Source organism: Cottoperca gobio, chromosome 6 (assembly GCF_900634415.1).
Source record: "Cottoperca gobio chromosome 6, fCotGob3.1, whole genome shotgun sequence".
Taxonomy (NCBI): domain Eukaryota; kingdom Metazoa; phylum Chordata; class Actinopteri; order Perciformes; family Bovichtidae; genus Cottoperca; species Cottoperca gobio.
In genome coordinates this window covers 24850993-24876926 of record NC_041360.1, presented here as the reverse complement: position 1 = coordinate 24876926, position 25934 = coordinate 24850993, and the positions used below count along the sequence as shown (strand labels likewise).

The 25934-nt window shown below is 42.4% G+C and overlaps 1 protein-coding gene across 1 annotated transcript in view; it reads left to right on the top strand.

The window, feature by feature from the left end:
* Positions 1-9362, top strand: part of LOC115009761 (solute carrier family 23 member 2) — a 34463-nt gene extending 25101 nt beyond the window's left edge. The window contains exons 10-12 of the mRNA XM_029433979.1: positions 358-466; positions 8270-8365; positions 8453-9362. Of these exons, the coding sequence (XP_029289839.1) occupies positions 358-466; positions 8270-8365; positions 8453-8634 (387 nt within the window). The 3' untranslated portion in view covers positions 8635-9362. The remainder of the gene's footprint in view (positions 1-357; positions 467-8269; positions 8366-8452) is intronic.
* Positions 9363-25934: the final 16572 nt, after the last annotated feature.

The window sequence follows — 25934 nt, the reverse complement described above, 5'->3', positions numbered from 1 at the left end:
GTAAATATGTACAGAAAACCCCTGGTATCATATTTCACTTTTTCAGAAACAAGCTCTTTATTGTGAAAATACATTATAGCTCATCTATACATTATCACAGCAACAGATACATGTTGCTTCTTTATATTTTAATGAATCAATCAGAGCACTTTCATACGCAGGGTTGACCGGGGCCGGCCTGAGTTGTGCAGTCCTGGACCAAAATAGAAATAAGGCCTTTATTGAGGTTGCAGATTATTTCTAATCACATTTTAGTAAAGTTACAAAACAGAGATGGCAGCCAGCGGAGGCAGAACAACAAAATCAAGTCTCTCTCTCTCTCTCTCTCTCTCTCTCTCTCTCTCTCTCTCTCTCCAGTATGTGGACCTGAACTCGTCCCGTAACCTGCTCATCCTTGGCTTCTCCACATTCAGCGGTCTTGTTTTACCGACATGGTTTCACTCCAATCCCGGCATCATTGACACAGGTGATTTCCAGACTGACATACAATCATGCACACACACACATACACACACACACACTTACAAAACCCCTTTGAAATAGGAACAGTTCTACACACATATTGACTATTCCCACCAACATACACACATGTCTGTCTAGTGTTGACGACATATAGGAACATAATTGAGCGTATGAGGACAAAACATTTGGGGGCACTTAGAATGTGATTAGTTAACCTGGTTACTGTCAATACCAAAAGATCAAGACTGGAACAATCTTGTGTGTTTACAATAATCTTACTCACGTATTTACACATACTTGTCTCGCTTTAATTGTGTACAAAACATTTTTTTGTATTTTTTTTATCTGATGAAGAGAAAATGCCTCTTTGTTCTCTTAGTCTTGTTTGTTGTTGAAAAAGCAAAGATAGGATGTGCACGAAATGCCAGAAATGTTCAGATCCAAGCTGTAGATGTGGTCCTCTGACAAGGAGTGGGAAGCTGTGTGCTCCCACTGCTCCACTTACAGATTACCCTTGAAGAGATGGCAGCGGTTCTGCCAGCATAAGCTTCTAAAGCCTAAAGGTGTTCTCAAATCCCACAGTCCCAGATGGCATACACTCTGTTGGTCAGACAGTTGGGTCAAACCACATGGGTCCAACACTCAATTGGTCCAATGCCCCAGTTGTACCTTTTACACCATTTTCACTCTTGATCCTGACCTTTTAACACATTCACACACAACTTTTGTGTTTGTTATTGCTTAGGGTATAAGGCGGAGGGTGTAATATTTAAAAAAGTGGGTATTTGTCTTTTTTGAGAGTGAGACTGTAAGGCCAATTCAAACAGGCTTGTCTTGTTCGTACATGACATAAGCTATCTGGGGAAACTACATTTACAGCACCAGGGATCTGCAGATTGTTGGTGATAACCAAAAAGGAGAGTTGATTCTTGAAAAATAACGTCATTGCAGAGTTCAACGTTAACGTCAAAGGGGGTTAGGGTTAGGGTTATAAAGTCAATTGTACTTGCCCTCTATACAAATTGTTCCATGCAGGACTGCTGCCCAACAGCTAACGTTAACTAGCTGAACTCCTTCCGATTTCAACACATTCTTCGACCACAATGTAGCATTATCAGGGATCGGCGACAGCAATATGTTTTTTAGTCGTTTATCAAGTGATATCTCTTTCAAATTTGGCACAAATGTTCAAAAAACTAATTACATTTTTCTCGTGAAAGGTCAAGGTCACTGTGACCTCACATCTGTCCCATCTTCGTGAACGCGATATCTCAGGAATGCCTCGAGGGAATTTCTTCAAATTTGGCACAAACGTCCATCTCGACTGAAGGATGGACTGAGTAGAATTTGGTGAACAAAGGTCAAGGTCACTGTGCCCTGACATTTGTCCCCTTCTCGAGAAGGTGATATCTCAAGAAAATCTTGAAGGAATTTTATTCTAGTCTTCATAACACAAGAATCCATAAGCTAATTATGACAATTTCACACAAATGTCTAAAAGGTCCAATTTTCAAATAATTCTTAATAATAAGAACAGAAAAATGTTGAAGTTGATTCGCTAGACTGGAAATTCTCCACACAAAGAATCTTAATAATACACACATGCACTCATACAAACATATACACAACAAGCAAAATTACACTAATCCAGCCAGGAAACATTTATCCAACAAATGCAATTAGAACATTTGGAACTTTTACAAATACAAGACTGATCAATCCGATATCTTAGAACCAATCAGAGATCAATCAAAGGCTATCATGATTCCTTGCTTTTGATGGCACATTGATCGGCTGCAGAGCGTCTCTGTGGCCACCTCCTGTCAGGTGTCATCAAAAAAGCAATCCTTAAGATTAAACGGCTCCTCTCTGCAGACATAAGACCTTGATCCCATGAGTCATGTGATGCGAGCGTCTCACAGGAAAGTTCTAATCCAGCGTTCGGCGCTTGGCATGAGGGTTGTCTGGTTCCCTTAGGTCTAGGCTGCTTACCTTCCAATCCTCTTGGCTAACCCCCATGTAACTGGCTCTACTCTGCCATGTTCAGATAAAGCACTTGGTTTTCCCCAGCCTCAACACTCAGCTGATAGTGCCACACAAGAAGAGACCTTTCTTTGTAAGCTCACTGCTGCTCTTCCACACATCTTTAGATGTACAGGCTGGGGGACTTAATACCAACTCAGCGGGTGCCTTGAACTTTTGACTGCTTCTTCTCTATGCCAATGTTTGTGTGTGTGCCTGCGTACATTGGGATGGACTCTTTAAACAAGAGTGTGTTTGTCAAACTACGTCAGCGCTGTTTGTGACTCTTGATTCAACTATTTATATAACACCATTAGGTAGTTAGCACATCACTGATTCTTGAGAATTTGGATAAAACATGTCCCACTAAGGAAAGTTCTAATTCCGTTGAAAAGCAATAACATTATCTCATTTAAAATAATCAGGGTTGATCACCTGAGAGTCTTTTGCACAAATGCAAAAAAAATTCATATGTTTGTATTTATATGATTATATGATAGCCCAATACCCAGAAAATCAGTTGTCCCAGACAAGAGATTGTCATTTCAATTCGATAAAACATTGTGAACAACTCATTTAACATGTATAATATATATACCAAATGAAAGAGTAGAGTCCAATATTTCTTTAAAACTAAAAGCAATGAATGTTCAAATATATTCACTTTATTTTATGGTTGCTCAAAATGTGTCCAAGGTTTTTATAAAAAAAGCAAGCTGTTCTCCTGAGGACTCGCTGTCCACCTCGACATCTGCTCAATGCTACAAGAGCATTCAGGATCCTGTAAGTTTGCTATTATTTCAAGAATTCTTAAATATTTATTGATGTTGCTACTGTCACAACCACGATGTGTCAACACTGTCTCTTTTGTATAGAAATAATTATTTTTATATTATGACTAGAGGCAGCTAGCAACAGAGAGAAAACAAGATGGCTGCTGTATACAACTCATGCATGACATGTCAAAAAGTGAGTTTTTGTCAACACCGTCAGGTTTCTGTCTTATTTATGCTTAAAACATTGCAGTTGTACTTTAGTTTTTATCTTGCCGTTCGCCATTGTTAATATTTACAGAAGGATAACATGTACATAACAAATAGTTTGTTGTAATTACGTCACTGTGTCACGACCGTCAGGTCTCAGTCACCGCCGTCAGGTCTGTGTCACGACCGTCAGGTCTGTGTCACGACCGTCAGGTCTCAGTCACCACCGTCAGGTCTGTGTCACGACCGTTAGGTCTGTGTCACGACCGTCAGGTCTCAGTCACCACCGTCAGGTCTGTGTCACGACCGTCAGGTCTGTGTCACCACCGTCAGGTCTCAGTCACCACCGTCAGGTCTGTGTCACGACCGTCAGGTCTCAGTCACCACCGTCAGGTTTGTGTCACGACCGTCAGGTCTGTGTCACCACCGTCAGGTCTCAGTCACCACCGTCAGGTCTGTGTCACGACCGTCAGGTCTGTGTCACCACCGTCAGGTCTGTGTCACCACCGTCAGGTCTCAGTCACCACCGTCAGGTCTGTGTCACGACCGTCAGGTCTCTGTCACGACCGTCAGGTCTCAGTCACCACCGTCAGGTCTGTGTCACGACCGTCAGGTCTGTGTCACCACCGTCAGGTCTGTGTCACCACCGTCAGGTCTGCGTCACCACCGTCAGGTCTCAGTCACCACCGTCAGGTCTGTGTCATGACCGTCAGGTCTGTGTCACGACCGTCAGGTCTCAGTCACCACCGTCAGGTCTGTGTCACGACCGTTAGGTCTGTGTCACGACCGTCAGGTCTCAGTCACCACCGTCAGGTCTGTGTCACGACCGTCAGGTCTGTGTCACCACCGTCAGGTCTCAGTCACCACCGTCATGTGTGTGTCACGACCAGTCAGGTCTGTGTCACGACCGTCAGGTCTCAGTCACCACCGTCAGGTCTGTGTCACGACCGTCAGGTCTGTGTCACGACTGTCAGATCTCAGTCACCACCGTCAGGTCTGTGTCACGACCGTCAGGTCTCAGTCACCACCGTCAGGTCTGTGTCACGACCGTCAGATCTCAGTCACCACCGCCAGGTCTGTGTCACGACCGTTAGGTCTGCGTCACGACCGTCAGGTCTCAGTCACCACCGTCAGGTCTCAGTCACCACCGTCAGGTCTGTGTCACGACCGTCAGGTCTGTGTCACCACCGTCAGGTCTCAGTCACCACCGTCAGGTCTGTGTCACCACCGTCAGGTCTCAGTTACCACCGTCAGGTCTGTGTCACTACCGTCAGGTCTGTGTCACCACCGTCAGGTCTCAGTCACCACCGTCAGGTCTGTGTCACGACCGTCAGGTCTGTGTCACCACCGTCAGGTCTGTGTCACCACCGTCAGGTCTCAGTCACCACCGTCAGGTCTAAGTCACCACCGTCAGGTCTGAGTCACCACCGTCAGGTCTGTGTCACCACCGTCAGGTCTCAGTCACCACCGTCAGGTCTGTGTCACCACCGTCAGGTCTGTGTCACCACCGTCAGGTCTGTGTCACGACCGTCAGGTCTCTGTCACGACCGTCAGGTCTCAGTCACCACCGTCAGGTCTGTGTCACCACCGTCAGGTCTCAATCACCACCGTCAGGTCTGTGTCACCACCGTCAGGTCTCAGTCACCACCGTCAGGTCTGTGTCACCACCGTCAGGTCTGTGTCACCACCGTCAGGTCTGTGTCACCACCGTCAGGTCTGTGTCACCACCGTCAGGTCTCAGTCACCACCGTCAGGTCTGTGTCACCACCGTCAGGTCTGGGTCACCACCGTCAGGTCTGTGTCACCACCGTCAGGTCTGTGTCACCACCGTCAGGTCTGTGTCACCACCGTCAGGTCTCAGTCGCCACCGTCAGGTCTGTGTCACGACCGTCAGGTCTGTGTCACCACCGTCAGGTCTCAGTCACCACCGTCAGGTCTGTGTCACGACCGTCAGGTCTGTGTCACCACTGTCAGGTCTGTGTCACCACCGTCAGGTCTCAGTCACCACCATCAGGTCTGTGTCACCACCATCAGGTCTCAGTCACGACCGTCAGGTCTGTGTCACCACTGTCAGGTCTGTGTCACCACCGTCAGGTCTCAGTCACCACCATCAGGTCTGTGTCACCACCATCAGGTCTCAGTCACCACCGTCAGGTCTGTGTCACCACCATCAGGTCTCAGTCACCACCGTCAGGTCTGTGTCACCACCGTCAGGTCTCAGTCACCACCGTCAGGTCTGTGTCACCACCGTCAGGTCTCAGTCACCACCGTCAGGTCTGTGTCACCACCGTCAGGTCTCAGTCACCACCGTCAGGTCTGTGTCACCACCGTCAGATCTGTGTCACCACCGTCAGGTCTCAGTCACCACCGTCAGGTCTGTGTCACGACCGTCAGGTCTCAGTCACCACCGTCAGGTCTGTGTCACGACCGTCAGGTCTGTGTCACCACCGTCAGGTCTCAGTCACCACCGTCAGGTCTGTGTCACGACCGTCAGGTCTCTGTCACGACCGTCAGGTCTCAGTCAGCACCGTCAGGTCTGTGTCACCACCGTCAGGTCTGTGTCACCACCGTCAGGTCTCAGTCACCCGTCAGGTCTGTGTCACCACCGTCAGGTCTCAGTCACCACTGTCAGGTCTGTGTCACCACCGTCAGGTCTCAGTCACCACCGTCAGGTTTGTGTCACCACCGTCAGGTCTCAGTCACCACCGTCAGGTCTGTGTCACCACCGTCAGGTCTGTGTCACGACCGTCAGGTCTCAGTCACCACCGTCAGGTCTGTGTCACCACCGTCAGGTCTCAGTCACCACCGTCAGGTCTGTGTCACCACCGTAAGGTCTCAGTCACCACCGTCAGGTCTGTGTCACCACCGTCAGGTCTGTGTCACCACTGTCAGGTCTGTGTCACCACCGTCAGGTCTCAGTCACCACCGTCAGGTCTGTGTCACCACCGTCAGGTCTGTGTCACCACCGTCAGGTCTCAGTCACCACCGTCAGGTCTGTGTCACCACCGTCAGGTCTCAGTCACCACCGTCAGGTCTGTGTCACCACCGTCAGGTCTGTGTCACCACCGTCAGGTCTCAGTCACCCGTCAGGTCTGTGTCACCACCATCAGGTCTCAGTCACCACCGTCAGGTCTGTGTCACCACCGTCAGGTCTCAGTCACCACCGTCAGGTCTGTGTCACCACCGTCAGGTCTCAGTCACCACCGTCAGGTCTGTGTCACGACCGTCAGGTCTCTGTCACGACCGTCAGGTCTCAGTCAGCACCGTCAGGTCTGTGTCACCACCGTCAGGTCTGTGTCACCACCGTCAGGTCTCAGTCACCCGTCAGGTCTGTGTCACCACCGTCAGGTCTCAGTCACCACTGTCAGGTCTGTGTCACCACCGTCAGGTCTCAGTCACCACCGTCAGGTTTGTGTCACCACCGTCAGGTCTCAGTCACCACCGTCAGGTCTGTGTCACCACCGTCAGGTCTGTGTCACGACCGTCAGGTCTCAGTCACCACCGTCAGGTCTGTGTCACCACCGTCAGGTCTCAGTCACCACCGTCAGGTCTGTGTCACCACCGTAAGGTCTCAGTCACCACCGTCAGGTCTGTGTCACCACCGTCAGGTCTGTGTCACCACCGTCAGGTCTGTGTCACCACCGTCAGGTCTCAGTCACCACCGTCAGGTCTGTGTCACTCACCACCGTCAGGTCTCAGTTACCACCGTCAGGTCTCAGTCACCACCGTCAGATGGAACTTTTCTTTGTTTTAAATGAATGACTACAATATGTTCCTCCATTGTAGTTAATGTATTGAAGTAAATTTCTATTTGTAATAAAAAATGGGATGTTTTTATGTCCACAATCATTAATTTGCACATTTAATGCTGATGATGAAAGTTGCATGATACTAAGCAATGACAGGAAAAACACATCATTTATGAAAAAATGACAAAATCAGGAGGTTGCCCAGAAATATTGCTCGATTGCTGAGACCTTGTTCTATAAACACATACCTTTAGATTTCTTAACAATAAATCTTTTTTTTTTTCAAATTTAAAACCTGTTTTATCCAAATTCTCAAGAATCAGTGACATGGCACCGCAGCCAACTCAGGAAATTGGAGTATTGTAGTGATAACGGAGGCTGTTCCTCCACCAAACAACCTTAATATGTCCAAATATCTGGAGCTCTAGTGACCTGCAGCAGGGGTGATGTTAAACGTTCTTCTTGTCCGTTATTTTGTTGGACTGGGTTGTAAAAATATATTCCATCATAATCAATTTTCTCCCAGGGATATGATCAGAAGTCGGCAGAACTCTCTAAAGCGCTCGCTTCACCGGGATGAAAATCCTGCATCATGCGCTCCTTCTGCAGAGCCTCACAGAACAGCGAGATAATGAGCTCCAAGGCCTCCAGTCCATAGCTCTTCAACGTGCTGTGAATCACCTCAGACCGTCAGATCTTTCCATCATTGTTACACAAATTCAGTCAATGACGGAATATATTCGGGTACTGCGACCTCTGACCTGCACTGCCTGATTGACGTTTTTCATTTTAACTACTCCATATCGCTGCCATGTGGCCTTTGAGGGGAGCTTTATGCAACGTATCAGTTCCAATGTAGTTAGTTTGAGGGAACTTGTTTTTCTTTCAGTTTTAGTAGACTGAACTCAAACCTAATCTCTGACCTCCTCCTCCACACGCTGTCAGAAGTTAGGTTTAAGTTCATCCTAGAGCAAAAATAATCTGCCTACCAGATTTATAGTTATTTAACAAGCTACTTAATGCTGGTTCTTTACTCCTTGCTCTGTTTTAAAGGAATAAAAGAGCTGGACCAAGTAATTGTAGTGCTCTTCACCACACACATGTTCATTGGAGGATTCTTCGGGTTTATCCTGGACAACACTATTCCAGGTAGGACAAAATACTTGTGTTAATAATAAGAACTTGTCAAGCGAGCCAAACCATCACTATCAGCTTATCTTGTCTCTTCTTCTTCAGGCACAGATAAGGAGCGGGGCATCAAAAGCTGGCGGGACAAGGCGCAACAAGAAAACAAAAACTTATGTGATGTGTCATGCTACGATATCCCTTTCTGTAACGGTGTTTTGAAACGATTTAGATGTTTCCAGTACATGCCCTTCCTCCCCTCTTACAAGACCACCCAAGAGGGGACATCCTAGTATTTAAGTTGTATCTCACAGGGTAGCATTAATGCTGGCCTATTAACCACAGTAGCAATACATATTAAATAAATACAATTCAAACCATATTATTTAGGACTCAATGTTCAATACTTTTGTCCTTATAGAGTAGAACATTGATTTAAACGTATTATTGAACTTCTATAACAAAGTACTGAGATTTGTGAAACAGAGATTTTCAAGATAAAACATTTAGTTAATTTAGAAACATGTGTTTCTGCAACTTGTCCTGGGTGTGCTAAGCCTTTGGAGACGTTCAGCATGCACACAGTCTTTGCATTATTCATGTTTGGCCAACAGCTAATTAAAAATAAACTGACATGTGTTCAATAAACAGATGCAACTGATGCAATTCATAGGCAGGTGCAAAGAATGAGTATTCAATGAACGTGTTATGGAGCCGCTGGTTAGGTGTTACCAATGTGTAGTAACCCAGAACTCTTCAGTAGGATCATTACTACCTCGTCAGCAACATTAACAGATAATTAATGGAAAGACAATTTGTGATTTCTGTTTTCTTTAACATTTAATTATTAGAGTTACTGTCTTTATACATTTCCTTGTGTGTTTTGTCACTGTATAAAAAGTACATTTTTACATTTCAGAATATAAATACAATTTTACTAATTTTTTTACTATTTTTAATTGTTGGGTTGTTGTCAAAACAATATGTGTAAATAAATGTTATAGAAATAAATACATTCTGAAGTTAATATAGACTCTTTATCATGTTTCTCAAAATGATTTATGGTAGTATTGGGTGTGTGTGTGTGTGTGTGTGTGTGTGTGTGTGTGTGTGTGTGTGTGTGTGTGTGTGTGTGTGTGTGTGTGTTTGCTTTTCATGCTTTTCATTTGAGAATGAAAACCACACCACAAATCCATGAAATGTTTGTCCGAGATACATGTGACTATCGCTCGGTGTTTGATGTGTAGACAGATAGACCCCCCCCCCCACCCACCCATTGGAGCATCCACAGACGGAAGGACACTACAAGAGAGTGCACTGCAAACAGCTATTTTGACAGAGAATCATTCATAAGTTAAAAATATATTCAGCCGCTGATAGTGCTGCATTCTTATGTGAGTGAAATGTTTTCTTTGATTTTGAAACAGTGGCCTTGTGTTCTTGTCATTCAGTATTTCTGTGACTATGCATGGTCAAATCAATCAAAGAAATTATCCATAGCAATTTTTAACAGCTCCCTCGGTCACTTCATCCTGGCGCCTGGCATGATTTGATGTAATATGAAATATCCTTAAAATATGACACCGTTAGACATGGGTCGTAAGTTTACACTGTGACAGACTAAAGGTTCATCATGCCGTCAGTTACTGTGAATGAGGGTGGGCTTATGTTGCTCTTAATTTAGGTTAAATTATATGAAAGGTTGTTTAAAGTTGATTTTATATCAAAAGACACTTTAGGTTATGTCTGTTGTTGTCTGCTTTTGCCCCTTTGGGCTGCTCGTGTCTGGTGAATGTGGGGACCAGTGATGTGAAAAGCGACGATTGATAAAATAAAGCTTTTCTATTAGAAAGCTTTCGGAGAATTGTTGCGTCGATGGATTTCTCTGTTACACACGTAGAAACTTGATTTTGAGCTTCCGCTACTTGTCCTACATCTTCTTGTTCTGTTCAACAGATCATATAATGACTGAGTCAAGTCAAGCACATTTTTATTTAGCGCAAAATCACAACAGAAGTTGAAGTCACGCAGGTCTAGACCGTACACTTGATGGCAACTTGCAGGACCAGGAAGGTGAGTACTAATTTGGAGAAGGAGAAGGTTCATTTGGCGAGATTAACCTCACAAATACAGTAATAAACATGTGTGTGTGGGTTAGCACATGCATGAGAATCTATGTATCCGCATGTTTTGGCATTTATGTTTTGTCTTGCTCTACCTTCCTCACTGAGTTTTCAAACATCTCTTCCTTTCTTGGGATTATGGTAAATCGGATATACAACCGTACAGATTTAGTCCCGGGTGCCTTTTCTCAGAGAGCCTAAACATTTGGGGTGCTCAAAGGTTCTCTGCAGTCTTTAATCTCCTGATCAGGCACATCATCTTTCAACAGGTTTAATCCCCCGTGGTGTTTACTGTCTATATGTAAGTCCCTTTATAGCATGAAGAAGGACTTTGATAGGAACTATTGATATTTTTAGACCCTTTATGTTTAGGATCAAACTGGCACCACATTACACAAATAATGTAGGTAAGATGATGTTTCTAAGAAATAAGAAAACAATTATTAATAAAGGGATACTACACCTAAACTTTTATTTTTAGTATCAAATACTCCCCTCCACAATCAGGCAATTCATAGAAGCTGTCTAATGTCATCCACACTTAATGATCCAGTGGAGTGTGACTTTTTATTCAAGGAGCTTGAAAGGTTTAAGATAAACTATATATAGAGATGCCATCCCACAATATTGCAATATTTCAGCTGTCTCTTATTGTATTGTATGGATGACTAAAGACCCTAAAACAAGACGTCTCATTCAGGAGAAATGTCGTTAGATTGCTTAGATTTTTATTGGCAACTTTTTAACTCCAAGCCCTGCAAACAAGCACGTTTTTTTAGATGAAAGACAATAGTACCAACAAACAAAAGGTCCTCATGTTAAAGGGATGAGGGGTTGCATGAGGTACTTATCTATAGTCAGTCTACAGTAGAAGGCGGTCGGCTCACCCCCAGTTTGTAGAAACACACAGGAGTAACAGCACTGAAACTAAGCAATGTACTGCTGCGGATCAGGGTGGCGGCAACACTCACACACTCACACAATCACACTCACACACACACACACAGTGAGTACCACATGTAAAGGCCATGTGGCCGAGACAAGTGCCAAGTTTGTCACCAAGCCCAGCACCTGGTCAAGGAAAAGGACAGTTGCACCGATCAATTTAAGATGGTATCCAGTCTGGCAACTCGGTAAACACAAATCGGGTTACAAACAGGATTAGTAAACCCTAATCAGGATTTAGCTGTATCGACGTATGCAAGTGTTCATTAACTGAAGAAGCACCTTCAGCTACAATGTTCTGAACTTCACGTATTAGAGAAAGTCTTTTAGGGCATTACGCAACTCATTTTGGATACATGCACCCTCTGAGCTGCATGTTTCACATTTTTGGATGTAAAAGTTAAAGGTAGAAATGATTAAACTAAACCTGTCAACTCCACACATAGACAATCTAATCAATACTAATTAAAACAATTAAGAAACGATCAAGAGGCCATCTGTACAAAGATAAAGACTGCTTGATTTTGTTTCAGTGCCCAAAAGCACCCCGAATCACAATATCTCTGCTTGTAGATGTTTTGAAACTTAACACAGTTCACAGTTGCCTTTCAAAACACACACACAGTGAGCTGGAAGGAAATTTGAAGAATTTAGCGCACCGTTGCGAGTTGCAAGAATCAAGAAGAGTAAAATAAATGCATCTCCAAATGTAACCAAGACCAATAGATTTATCCAAAAAGGTTATTGAAATGTTTTCACTCCCTGATTTACGCTGGACATGTGTTAGAGGTCACTGACCTGCATCTCCAGTGCACTTTGCTCCACTAATTCCCTAAAATACTCAAATAAATGTTTTAAGTATAAAAAATAGAATTCTACAGCGTGTTAGATTTAAACATACTAATGCTTTGTTCCAGTCAGTTCTAACTCCCGACCTCCAAGTTGTTCCATGTGCACGACTGACAAACTGATATTTCTTTGGTACACATTTCTATATAAACGAAAGAGACGAGGAAGAATGCTGGGGTTACAGACGCCATTATACATTTTATTTAATGGCGCTTTCATAGTCATACCCCAAAACCTTAACTAAGCCATGAGTGCGAAAGACTCTCATACCTTTGATCCATGACGCCAACCATGACTCCTACCAATTACAATCATATAGAACTAATTTGCACCGTCTAAAACATTGTTATCATGCTAAGTAAAGTAGAGTTAAGGACCTTTCACAACTTTCTCCTATAGTCTGGACTTTCAGACTTTTTTTGTTTAATCCGACCCAAAATGACAGGTGTGAAAGAGGCCATGTGAGGCTTATATTGAACTATGGTTTGGTTCATTTCTAATGTGAAAACCTTTTTTTGGGATGGTTCAGACATTTGGATTAATTACAGGAAGATCTGGCAGGTTGTTGTTAGATCCGGAAAAGGGTCCAAAGACAAAATACTACACTTTCATTCTGTGTCATGGCCACGGTTCACCTCATTCTCCTCACCTGAGCTTTTCTGCCCATCTCTCCACCTGCAGTTCATCCCCTCGTCAGATTAGTTTGTATTTGAGTCTTTTTTGTAGCCTTAGTTTTGGTCTGTTATGATCAGTTTCACCTTTCCTGTTTGTTCCTTCAAGTTCCTGTTCCCTGCAGTCTCCTGTGTTTGGGTCCACTGCTCCACTCTTCATGAAAGCACAAACAAACCTCTGTTCCTGGCTCTGTTTTGGGCATTTCCAGTCATGATCGTTGTGCTGCGTTGTGTGTTTTACTGACATTTCACCATAACAGTTGCCATCTTTAACATTACTGGTCAGTTGTTACTGGCATATGTATTTTATTATAAGAACTAGCCTGTGAAGGGTTTGCAGAAATACATATATTACATGTAATATTTCTCATATTATACATGATATTCACTTACAGGAATGATTACATGAGACACAGCTGATATTTAGAAAGCACATATTTTAGAGAATGTCTTTCGCACATTTTATTGAGAAAATGTCGACATGCATTCATTAATAATCTTTCAGTAAATCATCTTTGGACATCACAAGCACTGTGGCACCAGACAGTAATCCAATACTGTGTGGCCCATGTGACTTTTAACATTCAAACAATCGTCAGTGTATAATCACATTAACTGTGCAAACCATTCAGTTGTGCTTATTTAAAAAAAAAAAGCTGACCTTTCATTTAACTTTCTATTTTAACTGCTAGTCCAGACCCCAGACACGTCATGCTGAGTTACATGTGAAAGTTGGAGATCATATTTGGTACAAAGTCATATAAGTTTGGATTGGTCTCCTACAACCATATTGTGTTTCATGAGCTCAGTTTTTACCCAGAATGGTAAGCATCCACTTGAGAGTCTATTCAGACCGTCAACATCTGATGCATTCAGCTGTATAGGAGTTGAAATAGCTAAATAGTTCCCGTGATGTTCTTTTGGACTGTTGTTATAAATTATGAATGATCTGTCTGTGCGAGACGCTGTGGATGACACTGATGTACAGGTTGTTGGAGGTTGACTTGCTTGATTCTGCATCAGCTGATAATATGCTGCGTACGACTGAATGGTAACAGAGAGCGTATATAAATATTCGAAACAAGAGTGTAATTCAGTCTAATTATCAAGCTGAAGCTTCACTTTCTTCACATCATGTCCCGTCAGATTATTTAATGTTATGTCATGTATTTATGTTATAGTTTAGTTCATGTTCAGTGTTTAATGTCTCTCAGGTCACGTTATGTTAAGTTACAGTCACTCTTGTCTAGCGTTGTCTTGCACTTCCTGTTTTGTTTTGAAACTCACCTTTCCCTCTCGTTCCAGGTCACTTAACTTCCTGCCTTTGTGTGTTTTCCCGCTTCTGTGATCTTCTGCCCCGCCCCTGATTGTTGTCACCTGTGTCCACTCACCTCATGTAGTTGCCGTGGTTCGTGACACATCAAATTCAATTTGTTTAAGTTGAAATTAAATAACCATTCTGGTCTTGTGATCAAGGTTACGCAGCAGTGTGTCACTATTAGTAAATGATATTGTGCTAATCTTTTGAAACATTTAGGCTCCTAATGGGTGATACCTTGATAATTGGAGAATCATTAAATTAATTAAAGATAAGATGACCACCAACCTTGTGTGCCAGTTCACAGACACTTGCCTGACCTCAAAATAATATTGAAAATGAGAGCTCAACAGTGTTAATACATTTTTTAGTTTCTAAGAAAGAACCATGAAATGATATCAGCTACACACATTATGAAAGATTATGAAAGTGATCATGAGAGGCAGAACTTATTTGAACTCATGACTTCAAAAACTAAGTGAGATTCAATTGGTTTAATTAAATGTTTTTTAATATTAATTTATGAAACAGGAAAAGGTAAGCTGTGATAACTGTAACTATGCAGTTTATCAGACATACCTGCAAGTGTTGTAGACTTCTTTTATGGATTCATTATCAACCTTTTATGATGGGGGAAACTGTGAAACTGGTGAAACTGTGTAAATATAAATGATATTTGTGGTAGACTCCTGCCACCACCTGGTTTCTGGCTTCTTTTTCTTGCATTCCCAAGATGTTAATAAGCAACAAAGACAGCAGTAACATTGGCTTCAACCTGTGCACATGTTATATTTACTAACCGCGACACTGGTACTCTACTTTGTGAGTCATCATAACATCAGAACATTGTTCCCACATTTTGAAGAATTTGTGCACACAGAATCGTAATTTGAGGCCTCAAATTAATTACCTTAAAGCTCCACTAATTGTGGATCTCCACTTCAAAGTTGTGGTTTGGTTAAGCAGCTTTTTGACATAGAAGGTTGATAATAAACTAATGTTATGTTTAGTAATCAATTGAAACCCTCTCTTTGTCAGTACTGATATCAAAGCCATTAATGGTTATTGATTGTATCGTAGCTTTTTTTATTTATTATAAATTATACATTTTTACTGTTAATAAATGACATGGTCCTGTCCACAAAACATAATAAAGAATAACTCCTAGGTACACTTATATAAATGGTCAAACCTCAGACTCTGTACATGTTTGGAGAGGTGACTGTCCTTCTTACGGCAGCGCACATACAGATAGTCTAAGTCAAATGCCAACCTGCAGAATGCCCCTCTCAGGTCAGACTGTTCTCACAACAATCCATAGTTCACCATGGTCGACGAGAGACTGGCCAAGTGTGGGTTAGGGCAAGGTCACATAGCTAGGAGCCCCTGCCCTAAATCAGACAATTGATGCTATTACTGTCTTACTTAGAATGTGTTGACTAGGATTCAAAGCTTCTAGGTGCTCCATCTTTCCAGCTTCAGGATAAATGTTGAGAGAGAGGCTATTTACCAATATGGATGTTGGCATTCGATGTGACTGCATCTCTGTATTCGCTTGTTCATTCTTCATTATCTGTTCCCCTTGATCAAGATTCTATTAAACCTTCAGCAGTTTCCAGTACTCTGCTCATTAGGAATTTCCTTCTCAATAACTATCTTTCTTCTCTTTTTTTTAAGCAAGAGACCTAAACTGAAGAGTTACCATCTTTGTTTCCCAATTTGCCAATTCCACACGAGCGGATATCACAAGAGTTAAAGGGGTAAACTGAACACAAAGTGAACAGTCAGGGAAAAACGAAACGAGACAAATGCTGATTGTCAAGGAATCCACAGCAAAACATTTGCCTTCGAAACATTTCCTGGAACAGGATCCATATCTAAAGTCTGCCAGACACATCAGCATGTGATTCTCAGGAAACTGGCAGGTAAAACATTAAGCTGTTATCAAAGGAATTATAGGCATCGCCGTTCTCTGGAACCAGTGGTGATTAGATTCAAGTGGCTATGATGCATGAACTGGATTATAATGATTAATATATTGTACCTCCATCCTTATTGTTCAACAGTTATCATGTTTTGCAACTAATATTGCACACTGACTTTTCTTCCCACATACTGTAGATATGTTTGCCAGTTTCTGAGGATTGGGGAGCTGGATAAACTCAGGACTCTTTCTTATGACAAAGTGAACACAGCCGGGCCTCCCTGTGTAGTCTGTTCTGCCTGTGACGGCCCGTTCCTATGGCCAGGCTGTGTCCCCTCTGTCTGTATATTGTCAACGTTTCCTTATTTTTCTATCAGTCACGGTGGTCAGGTGCTACTGCCAACATGTTTCTGTTTAGGGTCGAATAGAATTCAAACTGCAAGGGTTTGCAAAATATGTATTCATGATATTGGGCTAAATAAATACAATTCTCTGTGATTTGTTGGTCCAGAATGTTTTGGCGCTGCTCACACACACACCAGGGCTTCAGTGTCTGCAGAGAGGACTGTCTTTGCTCAACTCTTGGCACTGAAGGGCCTTGTACTGGTATGAGTGGGGTTAGCTAGTTAGGAGGGTTTTTCTAAAATGTTAATAACTTACTTTAGAATTTTCATCTACTGTGCAAGCATTATTCTCTCTCTTTCATTTTCTCTCCTCTCTTTCGCTCTCTCTAGTGCTGTTTACTTCCCCAGGCCATTGGTTTTAAATGCTGCCGTGACAAGGCCTTAAAAGCTAAAAGGTTTTCTGGGAGTTTGTCCCAGATATATGGAACATAAAAACTCTGTTACAGTAATTGAGTCTACTGAAGATAAATGCATGGACAAGTTTTTCCAAAGAACGAGATCACGGGTATAAGCGGCCGAAATGGGTTTACTCAGACGGGTGGCTGGCGTCTCCCTTAGAGATAGGGTGAGAAGTTCAGCCATCCGTGAGAGACTCGGAGTAGAGACGCTGCTCCTTTGCGTTGAAAGGAACCAGTTGAGGTGGTTCAGCATCTAGTAAGGATGCCACCTGGGCACCTCCCTAGGGAGGTGTTCCAGGCACGTCCAGCTGGGAGGAGACCCCGGGGAAGACCCAGGACTCGGTGGAGAGATTATATCTCCTCACTGGCCTGGGAACGCCTCAGGATCCCCCAGTCGGAGCTGGCGGATGTGGCCCGGAGAAGGGAAGTTTGGGGTTCCTTACTTGAGCTGCTGCCCCCACGACCCGACCCTGGATAAGTGGTAGACGATGGATGGATGGAAGTTTTTCCAAATCCTGCTGAGACATAAATCCTTTAATCCTTGATATATTCTTAGGTGATTGAAGGTTGACCTTGTAATTGTCTTAATGTGGCTGTGAGGTGGAAGTCCATAACTACACCTATATTTCTGGTCTTTTCTGTGGTTTTTAACATTGCAGATTGAAGCTGAGCGCTGACTTTTAATCGTTCCTCCAAAAACAATTACCACAGTTTTATTTTTGTTTAATTGAAGAAAATTCTAGCACATCCAATTATTGATTTGTTCAATGCACTTACTCAGTACTTGTATTTGGCCATAGTCCCCTGGTGAAATTGTTGTACACATTTGTGTCGTCTGCATAGTTATGGTAGTTTTCCATAATCTGCACCAGTGGAAGCATGTAGATGTTGAAGAGAAGAGGCCCCAGAATGGAGCCTTGAGGAACTCCACAGGTCATATTAGGGAGCACAGATGTGTAATTACCTATAGAAACAAAGTAGTCCCTGTCCTTTAATTAGGATTCAAACCAGTTTAGCACTGCTACGAAGCCACCAAGTTAGTTAGTCTAGTAATATGTTGTGCTCGACCATGTCGACTGCAGCACTAAGATCTAATAATACCAAGATTAAGATTCCACCACTGTCTGTGTTTAAGTGGATAATGATGAAGACCTTAACAAGAGCCGTCTCAGTGTGTGGTGAGGCTAAAAGCCTGACTGGAAGACATAAAAACTGTTGTTTAGTGCCAAAAAGTTGTTCAGCTGTTGAAAAACAAGTTTGAAATGGGCCCATAATTGCTTAGTGACAAAGTGCATTAGTGACGTGTCTAGATTGTTCTTTTTTAAAGTGACTTCGTGACTTTTCAGGGGCCTGCTTGATTACACCTGAGATAAGAGATGTGTTTACAATTTGTTGAAGATCTGAGACCATGCAATTTGATATTTAGTTTTTTAAAGCCTATTGGTCGAATATCAAGGCAGCAGATGAAGGATTTCAAATGTTGTATAATGTCCTCAAGATGTTTGTAGTTGATTGGCTAAAATATCCTGTACCTGCAATGGAAGCACTGACTGCCACTTTTTTCTTAATTTTGTCAGTGAAGAAAGAGGCAAATTCATTGCATACCCTGGTGGGAGATTGGGAGGGGTTGATCCAATAGGAACCGTTAAATAGTTAAAAACATAAATTCAAGATTGTGCTCGGTAATAAAATCCTTGATTTTTCTCTGACGTTTCATAAATCTAGTTTTAGTGTGTTGAAGAATTATCTGCCCAATTTTATCCTGACAGGCTGTGGCTGTAGGGGAATGGATGCTATATTTGATAAATTTGCAGAAATGATTGATCGCTTCTTGTTTCTTGGCAGAAAGAAACCATTATTTTTCTTTTGCCTGTCAAGACAGAAATAGGGAAAGCTATTAGCAAGCAGGGCTTCGGCTTGTCCTGAAATGAATACCATTAGCCTTGCAGCCTGGACCCGGCATGTAGCAATTAGGGCTTGCTGCCTTTTGTACACACACAACCTTATCAGGCTGGGGAGACATAGGATAATGCCGTGATGGAGGGGGGTGAGGTGGTAGATGTAGCGTTGATGATTTTGTTGTCAATCAACGGGGCGTTTTGGAAAAGGGAGGGGGTTTGGTTCCGCCAGTGACCAGCTCCTTCATTTGGTCAGTGAACTCTTAAGAGGGATGAGGAGGGAGAGAGAAAGGTGAACTGGATGGGGTTTGGGGGGGTGAAGGAAGAGTAGCCTCATAGGCATTGGTAAGGGGGGGGAAGGGGGATGGAGACTCCTCATTTTGTCTCTGAAGTCTCCCATGATCAAAACTCTCCACAGGGGGTGTTGAGGTGGTTCTCCTTCAAGGCTTCTGTCACGCTGTTATGTTTTCCTCCCGTTTTGATTCCTCTTGTCGCCTGTCCTTGGCAGAGGGAGTACATGGTAGATATTGGTAAAGTGGTGTCATTCCCACATAGTCCATTCACTTCCACGTTCACTTCCAACCGGTACATTTTGGTTTCCAGCGCTGCAATCTTCTGTAAAGGTTTGTGGTAATCATCCGTAGAGAATGGGCGGGATCATGCTGCTAATTAGCTTTAGCCAAGTACCATGTTTGCAGTTATTGCAGTCTAGGCTGTTGGTAGGCTAAATTCTAAGTCTCCTAATACACAAATGTTTTGTCGACTAATCGATTTAGTTGATTAAATTGACGGATCTGTAAAAGTTGTGAGTAATCACAAAGAAACACTATTGTTCTCACACACATACATTGTCATCAGTGTGTGGTACAGTTAAAGGCAGGAGGAAAAAGCTGTGGATCTAAACAAAGTAATGTTCACCATGGACAAGTTCAGATACCACTCTTCAAATCTGTGTCCTCAGCTTTTATGCAATTGAACATTATTAGATATGGGAAGTGACTTTAGGTATATTCTACCAAAAGTCTACCTACGTTCTGTTTAAGTGTGCATGTGTGGCAGGTTTTAGAAAACATCTGTGTGCTATTATGCTTTTTTTGGCAGGGAAAAAGAAAATGTTGCATCACTTTTGCCCTTGAATTAAAGAAAAGTTATGCAATGTTATGGAACATTATGCATCTATACGTGTTTGAACATGCAGAGTGGTGTAAATTGGACAACATTTTCTAGCCAGAATTATTATTCCAGACTGACCCTGGACTGTGTCAAAAGCAGTGTGAGTAAAAGAGAATGAAAAGAAACGTCCCTTCAGAGGCTGGGCAGACGCTTTCCAATCCAATTCTAACCATAGAACTGTAGATAATAAAGCTGCCTGTTTCTTCCTCTTCATCATTTCAGTGTCATAACTTTGTGAACAGTGGGAACTTGGCGTGCTGGGCCTGATTATTTTTTAGGGAGTTTTTCCTTATCTTAAACAAGGGTCACATTCTGTGTTTGTAAATCCCCCTGAGATAAATGTGTGATATCGGGCTTGTCACAGTGCTGTTAAAAATAGAGGTCCCAACGGATCAACCCAGGAACAAACACAGAAGCAACTCCCCACACCAGCAAATATAGACAACGAACCGTCAAGGAACGATGAGACACACAGGTGTGTGTGTATATATAAATACACAGAAAAACTAAGCACAAGAACAGGACACAGCTGGAGGAGGCAGACAAAAACACAAGGGTAGCAGGTTGATGACACACAGGACGATCAAATCAGGGCGGGGCAAACCAATCACAAAAGGCGGGAAAACACACAAAGACAGGAAGTAAAACGAGACATGACACAAGGTGAGTGTTCGTTACAAAATAAAACAGGAAACTAAAAGCCATGATCATGACAGGGCTATATAAATAAAAACTATGACACGCTTGCACACCAATCACAGTATCTCACACTGCCGCTAGTTCAAGTTTGAGGGCATTGCATTATTTTATATGAATGCAGTTTGAAGTGCTACAACAAAGGCAAATATGACTGAGACAATACATGAACACACAGGGTTTGTACCTATTTTTTTCCCCCAGCTTGCAAACATATACTGCATACATGCACCTAACATTACACTCATCCAACAGCATTGTTTTCGTTGTCACAGCTTCACGCAGAACCATTGAGTATTAGTTGTCGTGTTGGCATACTTTAGTTTGGAAGCACTTCTGCTGAAATGATGATCATGCAGTTAAAAGGCTCTAAAAATTCCCATGAGAGGTAAGTCAATAAAGTGTTGCAAGGTACAACACAGAAGTGTTTAGTATGAAATATTGCTAATTCCTTGTCAGCCATGTTAAGCAGACCACAGAGGGGCTGGGGAACTCCAGAACAATCGCATGTACAGCCTGGGGCAGGGAGTAGTGCTGACAGTCGGTTCATCAGAGCTTGAAAACAGCTGCCTGCCACTACTGTAAATTTCCCCGTTGTGGGAGTAATAAAGGATTTCTGATTCTGAAAATATGCAAACGTACTTTAAAAATTCATTTAAAAAATTGCTTAAAAATGTAGTCATTTGATTAATTGTAAGTATAAAAATATTGATTAATGGAACTCTAACTGTCACAAAGAGTAAGTTTGGGGCCAAGGAATTTCAAGAAACATTTCTATCTTAATACTTCAGACCTGTTTCATAGTAATAAACAGAAACACATTTTAATTTGATTACATTTTAGTCACCTGTTGCTCTTCTAAATGAAACCAAACTTGATATAAGTCATTATATTTTCTAAATCTAGCTAGTGTGGTCTTAGCGTCACTTAAATATCTGTCCCTGCTCACCAGCTATATAAAGGCCCTGTCATACAGTTCCATATGGCAGAAACGTATGCCGGCGTATACGAAATATCAGCAATAGGCTGGTGTACGTTGATATAAGTTAGGTGTAAGTTGGGCATAAGTAGCATTCGTTAAGAGCATGCTGTGTTACGCTGGGGTACGTTGTTGAACGCTGAGGCCGTGAAAATGTTTTGAGCATGTTCAAGATTTTCGGACGTACCCGATGTGTGCTTCATAGGTTATGCATACGTTATACATAAGTTCCGGTACGTTAGACATAGTCGTAAGTGATATACGTTGATATACATCGGCTGACGGTGAACCCTACAGCCAACTTATTGATAACGAGTGGATAACCTATTCGTAACCTATGTTAAGCTATGTCTGATGTATCTGCAACGAGTCTCGACTTATTTAGTCGTATTAAACTTATGTTAAACTTTTGCCTGACGACGGAGTAACTTATTAAACGTGTTTCTACAGTACAGCTAGCATTCAACTACCGTTTTGGGAGCTTATTGGGGTTTGAATATAGTATATAGGGTCCTTGTGAGTAGCTCATCCTCACTTCTTCACAGCACGTCTTGATGAATACATCAACCCATCAGAGAGGCTGCGACAAGAGTACATTCTAGCCGTTCTCCAGCCTCACCATGATGTGAACCAATTGGCACTTTTCCAGTTCCGTGCCAATACGAGAAGGAGAAGAAGAGGGCAACGGAGGAGGATCTGGACCAGAGCGTGGATCAGTAGGTGACAGCAGTTTGGCTTATACGACCAGCTTCTGGTTGAACTCTGGAACAAGGACAACACCTTCATCAACTTCATGCGGATGCCCCCTGAGATGTACAACGAGCTGCTAGCCAGAGTGGGTCCCAGGATAACAAAGCAACATACTGATGATGTTTCTGTGAGATCGGCGCCGTATTTATAGGCATAAGTCACGTGATCGTTCGAAGGACGCAAAAGATACGCCGAACACGCCAGCCATATGCTAGGAATACGTAATGCATTCGTTGGGCATTTGTCGAATACGTTGGCCATACGCTCTGATACATTTTGAATACAATATTTATACGTCAGCTACAACACCGATGTGGACTTTTCCAATCCGATGGAAAGTTGGACGTATTTGGACTCTGACCAATTTTGAGCTAATTTTCATACACGCCAGCATACGTTTCTGCCATACGGAACTGTGTGACAGTTCCCTAACTGGCTTGTAAACCAAGTTAAGAAGCAGCTGGATCGGTACATCGCGCCCCGAGTGAAGTTACTGATGCATAACAGATTGATGTCACAATCATATCATAGTTTCTATTGGTGGGTGGTAATAATGAACACAATATGCTTGTTTTATTGCCACAAAATGGTCCCCATCTGTAGATATGCACTTTTTAATGATACATCTCAATTCTATAACTTATAGAAAATGTATTTGCAGACCCCCTGAGAGAGTCACCGGTTGAAACTATGCAAATGTTTCACTCATTTCATTTAAATTATAGATTTAAGGCTTTGAGAGACCAACAAGTCTAACTCAATACATGTGCACAAAACTTTGAATATCTACTTTTAGATCAACCTTTAGCTATTTAGATTAGATTTGGCAACACAGCCTGCCAGCACTTTCTTGCTAAAGCTATGGCAGTTGAGGTTTTCCAGCGCCGAGTGAGCAGAAAAACAAAAATGTTGATGCAGACAGCTGAGAAACAAATGTGCTGTATTTTATTACTGCAGTGAGTTTTACTGTATGGACACACGGTGACTACATATTAAAATCAACCATATCTGGACAGTTTTAAATGTAGTAAGAGACAACACTGTTTAACGAGAGCCACCCTTGAGAATTAAACTTTAAATCTAAATGAAATGTTAGAGTGCGGAACTTGTAGTTCATGCAAAAATAAATCTGTCTGTATGCAATCCTAGTTTTCAGGTTTCCCACTTGTATTGCACGAATTAGCAAAATAAAGTTGGATTTAGCTCATATTAGTAACACTCCCGCTCATTCAGTGCGGTCTTTTTCATGCATCATAGAAAGAAGGGGGTCAGTGTGTTTTATGTGCACATATCGTAATGTAAACGAGCTAAGTGGCAAAGCTGAATTCACAGATGGTGCTAAGCGACAAATATCGATGTTGGAAATGTGGCGATATATCAAACCAGTTTAGTGCCATACAGATATTGCACCAACTAAATGACGTCATTAGTGGCACAAAAAACCCTCTGGTCTGTATCTTCGGTTTTATTTGTTACTTTGCAATTTTGTAAGCTTTCCTGGAATAAGGTCCTCTTTTATTAAAAGCTCATCTTGCATTCTGTGTTTGGGTTCTCACCTTTTCCCCACCGTGAAAAGTAACATATATGAATCCTTTTTGTAGGCAGAGAAACTCCCGGTGCAGGAAGTAAGACACGGTATGTTGAGCATCTGGTTTGAAGATGCAGGGTTATCATTCTGAAAGCAAAAAGTTCCTCATACATGGAATTCCAAACATATAAGAAGGAAAACTTTTGATTCAGTTTTCCTAAACAGTCATGAACATGAGCCAATTCCAAAGAAGACACATCCTCAAGTTAAGTGAATGAAGATATAATTAAGTAAATGTCAAAACAACTCCTTATGTCACACATAACTACATACCTATCAGTTAGACAGTTAAAAATCCAAAGTTATTCAGGGCTTTTACAATCCGTACAGGATATGGCACCTCGGATATGAAGTGATGCGTGATAGAGAGTGTGTGTGTGTCTTCTGCGGTGGTGGCTTTGTTAAGTGAAATACTTCCAGGCAGACTGTAAAAGTGTTTGGAATAGAGGTCAAGCCACTCAGCATCCACCAAGAACTGGTAAAACCTAAACCTCCCCTGTACCATAAAGACTTAAAAAGAGGACATACATCACACAACACTAATATTATCTGCGGAGCAATTGGTGTCAAGTACAATACTCCACAGGTTGTGTTTTTATGACTTTAGCTGCGTCTATCATTAACTAATCATTAATTTACTATTTACAATTGTACTATCTGCATGATGCCACACCACCGATTTACAAGCCAAATAAAAACACAGCAAAGCAGCGAGAGCGTTTCAAAAGCAGATTATAGTAAAGCGATATAGGCCAATAAAAACTGTTAAATTGTGTTGCTGGTTACTCACAAGCTTCTGTGGCGCCACAAAAGGGTTTGGAGAAAGATGGCAAACATAATATTTACAAATGTCCTGTAGATCTGATCGTTGGTGCAGAACTATGCTATCAACGACAACATGAATGTACTTGTTTGCAGAGGGGATTTGTTTCTCTATGTTTTGGTTGAGTTCTTGGGAATATTCCACATGCAAGGTGATATAAGTGAAATCTTTGGACACCTTGGAATGTCCGCAATAAATTAGAATTAGATTTTATGTTTTGGAAGTTGGTCCAGAAGATCTAAGCTGGATCATAAATAGTTCTGTGTGGATTTACAGCTGACGTCTTCCCTATCTCAACAGGATATCCCAATATACAAATCATATGACCGATCACAGCATCGATGGAGGAAGAGCCGCCTCCAGATCGAGGCTCTTAACACCTGACACCAAAGACCATATTTTAACTGAGACTGGTTCAAACCCTTCCCTCAGATATGTCTATCAAACTTAGAAATTAAACATTTCTATTCTGCCTCTTGACTCGTAACATCTCTATGCTTTGCTGTCTGGTTGTCTGGTTTCTCTTGCCTTAAGTAGTTTCACAGTCGTTCTAGCTACTTTGCTTTTTCTTTGTAGGGTTTAACATGCCAAAAAACCATGACAGGTTAACCTGCAGTTGACCCGCATGTGCTTAATTTGATTGACATCTACCCCTCCCCCTGCACTGTGATGATAAGCTGCTCTGTTTTCTTAACAGTTGGATAAAAGCCATACTTTAGAAAAGCATTTGTCCTGCAGTGGTTTGCCCTTTGAAAATTAGAGATGATAAAAATGTGGGACATTGTCTCAATATGTGAGACGCCGGACAAGGGATTAAAATGTTGTGCGGTCCCTCGTAAAGCGGGACACCTGGTCACCTTAATCTCCTTTCCATAAGTGATGGGGTCCTACATGAAAACTGCATCTGCAACACTTCATGAAATCAGGTAAGTCTTACAGAAATTGCTGTAAAACTACAAGCGGCTCGTCATCGTCGCCAATCTGCGTCGTTGTTGAAACGTGTCGTGTAGGAGGCTGATGGGGGAACAGCTGAGAGGCAAGAGATTTCTGGAGG